The sequence below is a fragment of the Lagopus leucura genome, unplaced genomic scaffold, assembly GCF_019238085.1.
Source record: "Lagopus leucura isolate 7727_CA_CO unplaced genomic scaffold, USGS_WTPT01 Super-Scaffold_810, whole genome shotgun sequence".
Classification (NCBI taxonomy): Eukaryota; Metazoa; Chordata; class Aves; order Galliformes; family Phasianidae; genus Lagopus; species Lagopus leucura.
In genome coordinates, this window is record NW_024962261.1 from 4,383,460 (window position 1) to 4,393,357 (window position 9,898).

Genomic DNA, 9,898 nt, shown 5'->3' on the forward strand with positions numbered 1-9,898 from the left:
ACTTCCTCTCACAGCAGTTAGTAAGAATTAAGGTTGACATGAATTAGATGTTTTTTACTTCTGCTTTTGAAGAAAATTAGATTTTTCTCAACATAGTTGAAAGTTGCTTTATCTTGAATGATACTTTTCTTCAGCTTCCTAAGTGGCAGCATTTAGTTCTGGGAGGAACACAGCAAATCCTATGCTATTCTTCTACTACAGCATACTGTCATCAGGATTTGGACCTGCTTAGCTGTGTTGCTGCCAAAAGAGAGCTTTCCTTCTGCCCTTGTACTCCTGCAACACTTACGTTGGTTGGGGGAGTCAAAGGCTGCATGATTATGCCTTCTGTAGAAAACTGGAAAACCTCTGGATGGTAGAGGACCAGGGACTTATTCTTTTTGAAGCCAGTGTGGTCTTAGCTTCATAGTGACTTCACAGTCAAGTTCTTCCCACTTGGTTTCAGCAATCCACCTTAATTGGGAAATCAGTATGCCTCCTCTTCCAGTTTTTTTGGTAGCTGAAGTCATACCAAGACATTCCTAATTAACAACCATATTCCCAAAGTGCAGGCTGATTTGTTGTTGTTTGTCTCAAAAAGATTTCCACATTAACTTGAACTGTTCAAGATTACACAATTTTACGTTAATACTACTATTAAACAAAATACAAATTTCTTTCAATTTCAGTGGCTTTGTTTTTCTCCGACTGATTTGTCCTGCTATCCTGAACCCAAGGATGTTTAATATCATCTCAGGTGACTATATGCTTCAGATCAATTTCATGCATTGTATACTAATAGACATGGATTTACTTTAGTGTCTAACGTAGCAAATTAGGAAGTTATTGAAGAGTGTCCAAACTCATGTAATCCACATCACTTCATGTCTTTCCCTAAAGTGATAAGCATGTGCTTTTCACCCTCAAAGATTAGATGGTTTTTATCTCTAGTGTCTCATTTTAAACCCCAGAAGAATGTGTTGCTGAATTTAATAACACGTTGTGGAGTTGAAGTCCAGCAATGTGCAGTATATTCTAGAAGTGTGGAAAAATTAAACGTGTGATCTTCAGGTTTCACTTTGAATACAGTACAGCACTGAACTTCATGGCTGAACTTCATGATATGTTTTATATGAAAAAGATCCATAGAGTTGACGTGTAGAGTCTGTTGAGAGCTGTGCAAGATCTACAGAGACTGTACTCAGCTGTGACGAGGCTGCACCTTGAATAGCGTTCAGTTTTGGGCCCCTCACTACAAGAAAGACATGGAGGCTCTGGAGTGTGTCCAGAGAAGGGCAAGGAAACTGGTGAGGGGTCTGGAGCACAAGTCTTACGGGGAACAGTTGAGGAAGCTGGGATTGTTTCGTCTGAAAAAGAGGAGACTCAGAGGTGACCTTCCTGCCCTCTACATACCTAAAGGGAGTTTGTGGAGAGGTAGGGTTTGGCTTCTTCTCCCATGTAACTAACAACAGGACTAGAGGGAATGGCCTCAAGTTGCAGGAGGGATTCAGGCTGGATATTAGGAAACAGTCCTCCTCAGAGAGGGTGGTCAGGCACTGGAATGGTCTGCCCAGGGAGGTGGTGGTGTCACCGACCCTGGAGGTGCTCAAGAACCATGTAGGTGTTGTAGATGTACTGAGGAACACTGTTTAGTGGGAAATGTTGGTGATAGGTAGATGGTTGGATTCGGATGATCTTGGAGACTTTTTCCAACCTTGCTAATTCTGTGATTCTGTGGAAGTGTGTCTGGAGAGCCTGGAATACCTGTGGGCCCCTAGTTATTCAAGAGTAATTTTCTGGATTGAATCTGCTGCTTAGATAACTGCCACACACAGTAGAAGTCTTTGCTTTTAGTCATTAAGTGCAGTCAATTTTAAAGATGAAAGAGGGGAAGCATTTAGAAAAGGTGGGATGCATGGACTTGAATCAGTAATCTCATTTGACTTGCAGGTCATAAATAAGAGTGTTCTCATGAACTTGCCCAAGTAAATATTCTCACCACATTTTAGTTAACCTGGAATTTTGCTGCTCTCTTGGTAGGGTGCATCTGTAGTAGTAACTACAACAGTGGCAAGGGAACATTCTTGTTTGCAAAAGCAGAATTGCAAAATTGATCCGTGGCAGTGCTGGCCAGCATCAGATAGCATTCTCCCAGCCAGCTCTTTGACAGAAACTGAGATGTTGGCATAACCAGGGATCACATCTGACACAGCTGGCACGGGACTTTCCTGGAGTGAACTTCTGTTGTAGTCACCTAGGAATGTTTGTGGACATTTTAAACTTACAGATGTGAGATTTTTAAGATGGAACATCATTATGTGTGTTTTAGATAAAAGGATGTATAGAGGAAAATAAATATTGAGATTTTGCTGTATTCCTTATGTAGGAAAAAGAAAGGAAAGGTGTGAAATGCTGAAAGGAAAATTATTAAAACTCAGTTTTTAAATGTTTGAATATATTGTACCTCACCTTTGTTGCCATATATTCTGGCAAAGATGACCCCAGAGTAGGGGACATGTAGCTTGCATGAGCCATGGCTCTTCTTCCTTCCCTGATTTTACTAGTAAGATGCTGGTTTGGAAATAAGAGGAAATAAGAAATTGGATACAGGAAAGCTTTCTTTCTAATTTTTCAGACAATGTAGCATATTTTCTCTTTTACACTCTAAGATATCTAAATAAGAAGGGCTCAAACAGAAAGTATCAAAATGTGTAACTCCTTTTAAGCTTGTCTTGAAGTCCTCTGGATATGTTCAGCTAATTTACTACTGCTAAGGTAAACTCACAGATACAGCTACAGGATTTAGAGCTGCTGGGAGGAAAGAAAAAAAAAATGCTGGGGGAGGCTTCTTCTTTGGGCGCAAGTCTTCCAACATACCTCAACTTCAGTAATGAGAAAAAAGTATCCTGAAGGCTGGGTATGGAGCTACAGCTCAGTTTCAGCAGCGAGTCGTATATCCTGTGTAACTGTCCTGAAAGAATCTTTGCTCCAAGCATACTGGAGTTGTTTGAAATAATATACGTGTTTACACTGGTTCAGTGGACTTGATGTTCCGGATTGCAAGGTACAAAGGTTACCCAGCACTTCTTCAGAGAATTGCACTATAACACTAGATACTATCAACAGCTGGCTTTAGTTGCTCAGTGAGTGGCTCAATCTAAACTCCAGCTACGCAAGAAAGAAACAGAACTTATTTTCAGTGCATTGCTGGATTAGTAAGTAGGAGGGCAGGAAGACACAGAAAAAGATGCAGTTAGACACAAACAGTATGCACCATATTTACAGAGAATTAGAAAATTCTGAATTTATATGTCAAATCTGAAAAAATTAAAACCTGGCTTTTGACCAGGCTGCTTCCTGGAAAGTAGGGGAAGCAGAGATGCACCTGGTTCTGTCACTTCAAAAAAAAAAAAAAAAATGAAGTTTTAGCTGACTGTGAGGTTAATGTAAAGTGTTAAGTGCAATACTGAGTACAGTAAGTAAATGTAATTTCATGGAAATATAAGCTAGGATAGCACACTGTATTTGTTCTATAGTCCTGGTGCAAGTAACTTGAAGTATAACTTGTGTGATGCTTAAGAGACTGCTTAGGTAGTTATACACAAATAAGGAAAAGTGTAAACTTTTTTTAATATTTTAACAAGCAATCCTCCTTTCTGCAGAACTATTTTGTATTACTGAAAATGTTTCTCATTTCACATAACTCATACTAAAGTTTGTTTTGCATATTTCTTCAGTATAAAAATAATAAAGGAAATCCACACGTTCACATTTATTTTTGTGGATATAATTACTAAAGCATTGTAAGTTTTGCCTCACCAGGTGCCATTTTCCACATACTGCTCCATTACAACATTCAAAGCATTTAATTCTATTAAAAACACAAGCTGCAGAAGAGGTTTGTTTTCTTTTGGCTGGTGTTGGATCTGTATGCTATAGCCAGTAACAATACTTTGTATTCTTATCAGATTCTCCTTCCCCTACTGCTGCAAGAACACTGACGCTGGTCGCCAAGTCTGTGCAGAACTTAGCAAATCTGGTTGAATTTGGAGCTAAGGTGAATATTATACACGCACACACACACACCAACTAGGATTGTGTTGCTGCCATTTCCATATGCAGAGCTTGTCACCTGACATGTTTGTCCTCATCAGTTCTTGAAGCGTTATCCTAGTTCTTGAAGTGTTTTCTGTCTTTGGAACTGAACAGGGTATTGACCTGAAGTAGGGCAGTAGTAGTCTAGCTGCCTTGGGAAGAGAGGCCATACTGTTCTGGGAGGAAGAAACCTGTCTTAATGTGTCATGCCTCTACATACTGATGCTATGAGAACACAGGAAACTCAGCAGACATCTCTGTATATAGTAATTCATTTTCAAATTAAACTCTGAGGTTGGTGTAGAGCAGGAGCATCCAACCTTTTGGTTTGCCAAGTCTGCTTAGTTTTGGAAAAAACCCCATGTCTTCACAGGCTCACACGCATGTAGGTAGGCTGGAACATTACTGGCAGTCACTGCATGTTACCTGCCAAATGGCACAACTGTACGTATCGTATACGGCACTTGGGTTTCGATCTGACTGAGTGCTGTGGGCACAAGAGGCAGTTAGCACTGCTCTGTGCTCTCTCCTCCACTGTGTTCTGTTGTCACATATGCAGTCTGTGCCCAATCTACACCCAGGAAAATATTGCTAAAAATCACACTTTTAAAATTTACAGTCTTGTAAATTTACAATCATTTTTTATTATACTTTTTGAAAGTAGTATTTGTTTATTGAGGCTAGTGTTGGAAGAACATGCATATTTCAGAAATTTTGGATTTCATGCCGGTATGTATTTTTGTGAATACATCCAATGAATGTATGAATAATTTAATGAAGACTTTTAAAAATTACTAGGAGCCATATATGGAAGGGGTAAATCCGTTCATCAAGAGCAACAAACACCGCATGATCATGTTCTTAGATGAACTTGGGGTAAGTGATTAAAGAATTCTTCATTGGAAGTTACATGCTACACCATAAATGAAAATTTCTTTACCCTTTTTATGAACTAGCTCAAAAACATATCAGCTCTTAGATGATTTTTAATGCTTGTTACTGAATAAAATTTGTCTTCTGCATCTTTAAAACCTGCAGATCAGTGTCCTGTCACACAACACTAAAACCATCAGATGTCATTAGACTTTATTCAGTTAGCACCTCTATAGAAGTGAGAAGCTAAAAATATCTACGTAAGAATTATATACTTTGGCCAAAACCTTTACAAATGTATCTTAAACCAAAAAATTCCTGCCTATAATCTGTTGCAGAGCTTTTACCAAAGATTTAAATTTCTCTTCAAACAATATGCTGCATTTCAGTTACCATTTCCAGATGTCTGCTAGCACACTAGATATTGCAGTCTAGAACAAGAACTGCTCTATTACAAAACTCTGTTTTGTGTAGGACAGCTGTAAAAGGAATTAGAAGCTCATGGGTACATCTTTTGAAACAAATATTTATTTTATAAATGAAGATGAAGGATATGTGCCTACCCTCCTGAACTGATTCATTTAAAGTGACTTAAAGGATGTCCTAGAATGTTTTGATTAGATTCAAAAATGAATATTCTTTTCTGGCACTCAGTAGGTTGCTGTATGTCACCTCTTCTGGTTCAACTTTAGTTTCTGTATGAAATTATGTGTCAGTTTTCTTTAAATTAGTTTGTATGAGGTCATAACAACTGGTTTGAGAATAACGGTTGGATTAATCTAATTTAATTACAGTGTTACTGTTTTATGATTGGTTTAACAAGTCTGTTACTTGATATTACAGACTTTGTTCTATTTTTTGCTGCTGATGTTCTTTTATTTAAATTGAAAAGGGCACATAATAGATGGGTTATCTCCTTATTTACTGGGAGGTTGAGTCTTTATCCTTAATAGTTTTCTTCACTTAGTGGTAGTGTAGCAAAACAAGATTTTTTTTTTTATTGAGCTATTCTAGCAGGAATAGAAATTGCTTATGTTGGAGAGCAAGAAACAGAAAACCTGGGTAGAAGAATTAGCTCAGGAGACTTAACACTGCCGTACTACTTTGCAGTGTAAAACAACTGAATTGACACATCTGTACAGCAGTAGCATAATTTCCTGTATATCCAAGTATTCACCACCCTTGAATCTGCTCTCATTGCTTTTCTTGAAGAATGTCCCTGAGCTTCCAGACACTACAGAGCACTCTCGAACTGACCTATCTCGTGATCTGGCAGCCCTGCATGAGATCTGCGTGGCACACTCAGATGAACTTCGGACACTCAGTAATGAGAGAGGTGTAATGCAGGTAAGTTAGAAAGCTTAACAGTCAAATCAGAGGTACAAACAGCATATCTCAAGTTATTCTGCAATGTTGGGATTCTTTTGTAGTACTTCTGAAGAGCATTATACCTGGTAAACATCTCAAAATGTGCTGATCACCAGGACTTCATTAGCTATTAAGGCCAAACAGCCCATAGTTGTGAGCTGCTTCTTCATGCAAATAAAAACAAGGATGTTTTTTCAGTTATGGTGAAAGTTCTTAATTTCTAGAGGAAGACTTAAGACCACAAAATTCATGACAAGTTCTCTAGATTTTTGGTTTAATTGTCTTACTGTTTTCAGCTGGATGGAATTTGCTTTCCTTAGCTTTCTATTGCTGCCTTCCCAGTTTTCTAGTACATCGATAAACATGGCAAACTTTTCTATCGAACCCACTGTGAACCATTATTAGTCTGCCAGCTGTTAAGCAGGGCTACTGTAAGTAGCTAAACCTACAGACTAATTTGTAACAAATAGCTTCATAAAACATAAAAAGGAATAACTTCAAATTACTTCTGTAGACTTTTGAGATAATGTATTTAGTAATACACCTCCTTTTTGTCTATTAATTACAGTGAACCTCAAGTAAGGATTTCTTGTTACTGCACGAGTAATGTTTAGTATGTGGTGCTATGCAGGAAATGGCTTTTTTTTGTTTTTCAGGGCAGGGACAGCTGCTGTAGGTGAAGATTTGGAGATTGATAATTAATTCCACTGCTTCTAAATATTCTCTCATAATTACCTTTTTAAAAAAATTATTTTCAAGGCCTTAACTTAAACTCCTAAATCTGTATGGCGGATTCTTCTGGAAGCAGATGAGGCCTTCTACTCAAATAATGTGTATTTCAGCAGTACATTTTTTTTCCAGACTAGAGGAAAGAACTTGCGTGATGATTTTGCACAGCCTGACAACATGTTTTTATTCAACTTTATTATGCTGGCAGGAAAAAAAGCACAAGGAATATTGAAATGATCTTTTCTATTAGCAGCAGCTCCAATCTAATCCAGGTTAATAAGGGCAACCCAGCAGTTTAGTAGTGAGAAAAAAATCTGTCATGCTCATAATTCAGTCACTGCAACTGGTGCTCTTGATGAACAGCAGAAGAACAATGGCAGAGCTGGCAAGGCAGCCCAGAAGAAGCTTTCAGTACTAAATTCACGTGCTTGTACAAACGAGTATTGTTTCGTTCACAAACCCTCTCAAGAAAGAGAGGAAAAATCTAATATACAAGATGATGAAAGATGTGTAGTTCTGTTTGTGTCATGCAAAAAATTAACTTTCTACATCAAAGGACAAATTTATTCTCATGGGTTTCTTCTTTGGCAAAATTCCCTTGTGTTTTTTCTCTTTTTTTCCATCGGTGCCCTAATGATTCATGGTCACCCTATTTTAGTTAAAAACAGTTCTACCATAGTGGGTGCAAGAAAGAAAATAGTCTGAATATCCAACAGTATGTTGGCAGTACATTTTCTTAGCCTCTGGTAAACCAGAAAGTAATAAGATCAGTGCACACAATGATTAAATTTCACAGTGTTGTTTTCAAGTTCCTTTTTTGAAATAAATAATGTCTTATTTTTAGGGAATTGGTGCTGTTGAAAATGCATATCAAGACTTTTTTTCTAGTTGCTAATAATGTCTTGTTGTACCAATTCTTTTTCTACAGCATGTTCTTAAGAAGCTGTTGGCTATTACAGAACTGCTTCAACAAAAACAGAATCAGTATTCAGTGTCTAATAACATCAGGTAGCAGCCCTGTACCTGAATTCTGCATGGATCCAGCATGCCTGACATGGCAACTCACACCAGTATCACTTTCTTCTTGCTCTTGCCAAAAATAGCACACCCTGTCACATTCCCAGTGATGTGTGAACTATGCAAAAAGAAAACAAAGATTCTGTTGGTGAATGATTGTACCAGCAGCTTTTTAAGCTATCTGTGCAGGATGTTTGCACTTTTTTTCCACTTGGAAAGAGTTTTCACAACCTCTGAGCCTTGGTGTACAATTCACCTTCTGCAAAGAAAATGCTGTGACTGTCTTGAACTTTGAAAATTACTTTCAACACCTCTAATTGCCAAAGTTTGCTGTCTTGTTGGAAAATATATCAACTGACAAGGAAAGAAATGTTTTGTCTTGACAGCTACATATAACTGGATAACATTTCTTACTGTAATTTCTGACTGGTTACAATAATTATGACTTCTGACTGTTTCAACCACTTTAACTTGTATTTACAGTTTTCAGAATTTGATGTTATGGTAGAAACAATCTTTACTGTACACTTTTATACCATACTGTTTCTCTTGCTGGAATCATGTTGAAAGAGAATATGCAGAATGGATCTCATCAGCTTTATTTTTTGATGTGCCACTGATTCAGTCTGAAATAGTTCTTCCATCAAGGACTGTATATCCAGATAAATCACAATGCTTTTGTAAAATGTTTACAACAGTAAATAATTTGAATTCAGTAAATTTATTGATCATTGTATCAGACATGCATGCATTCATTAAACCATTTTATAAAATATGTATTGGTTGGTCTCTTGTGTACTGTAAGTCTACCGTGAATCTTATTTTTATACATGAAAAGTAAGTTTTGGAAATAAATCAAGCTGCAGATCAACTCTATGAAAACTGGCTAACTTTGGCTGCTGTGGGATTTTTTTTCTCCTGTCTGCACACATGATTATACTTTGTACTTTACAGTGTACCCACTGTCCCTTTAGTTTTGTGGCATCACTTTAGTGTTTACTATGAATCCGCAGAACAGTACTACCATACTGGTATGCAGTGTAACACACAGAAGCTAGGAGTTTGAGTAAGGGAGGGGAAAAATACTCAGTATGTACCTTTGTGGGTGCTCAGAGTGTGTTTCTACATTCCTCATTCACAGCAACTCTTGGGACTGATCTGATAAGGAGTAAAAGGATGCTGAGAGTCACTGACAAGACTAATGAGATAATCACATAAATAATTCTTGTGTAATACAAATGCAGCTGTTAAGGTATTACACAGCATTTCCCGTCTGTTAAGCATTTTGCTTTTACTTTCACTCTAATGTGAAAGGACTTCATCTGAGTCTCTGCTGTGACACTTCCTTACATGTTCTCAAAATCTCCAATTGCTTTTCAGCTGCCTGCCAGCCTTACCTCAGAGCAGGCAATCTTGAGTGCCATCATGTGTGTGGACAACTGGGGATCAGGCCCAGCTCGCATGGCTTCATGAAAGGCAGGTTCTGCTTGCCAAACCTGATCACCTTCTATAACTGAATGACCCATCTGGTGAATAAGGGAAAGGCTGTTGATGTGGTCTACCCAGACTTCAGCAAAGCCTTTGATGCTGTCTCCTGCAGTATTCTCCTGGAGAAGCTGACAGCCCGTGTCTTGGACAGATACACCCTGAGCCTTACACAGAACTGGCTGGATGGCTGGGCCCAGAGAGCAATGGTGAATGGAATTAAATCCAGTTAGAGACCGGTCACAAGTGATGCTTCCCAGGGATCAGAACTGGGGCCTGTCCTGTTTAAAATCTTTATTGAGATGAGCCAGCAGTGTGCCCTTGTGGCCAAGAGGGCCAATGGCATTCTGGG

At 38.3% G+C, this 9,898-nt stretch overlaps 1 protein-coding gene across 2 annotated transcripts in view; it reads left to right on the forward strand.

Annotated features, from left to right (window-relative positions):
- RASA1 (RAS p21 protein activator 1) overlaps positions 1-8,836 on the forward strand; it is a 60,101-nt gene extending 51,265 nt beyond the window's left edge. For both annotated transcript variants that reach the window (XM_042866151.1, XM_042866152.1), the window contains 5 exons: positions 669-736; positions 3,948-4,036; positions 4,873-4,950; positions 6,160-6,294; positions 7,973-8,836. In XM_042866151.1, coding sequence (XP_042722085.1) covers positions 669-736; positions 3,948-4,036; positions 4,873-4,950; positions 6,160-6,294; positions 7,973-8,056 — 454 coding nt within the window. In that variant the 3' untranslated portion in view covers positions 8,057-8,836. The remainder of the gene's footprint in view (positions 1-668; positions 737-3,947; positions 4,037-4,872; positions 4,951-6,159; positions 6,295-7,972) is intronic.
- The last annotated feature ends 1,062 nt before the right edge of the window (positions 8,837-9,898 follow it).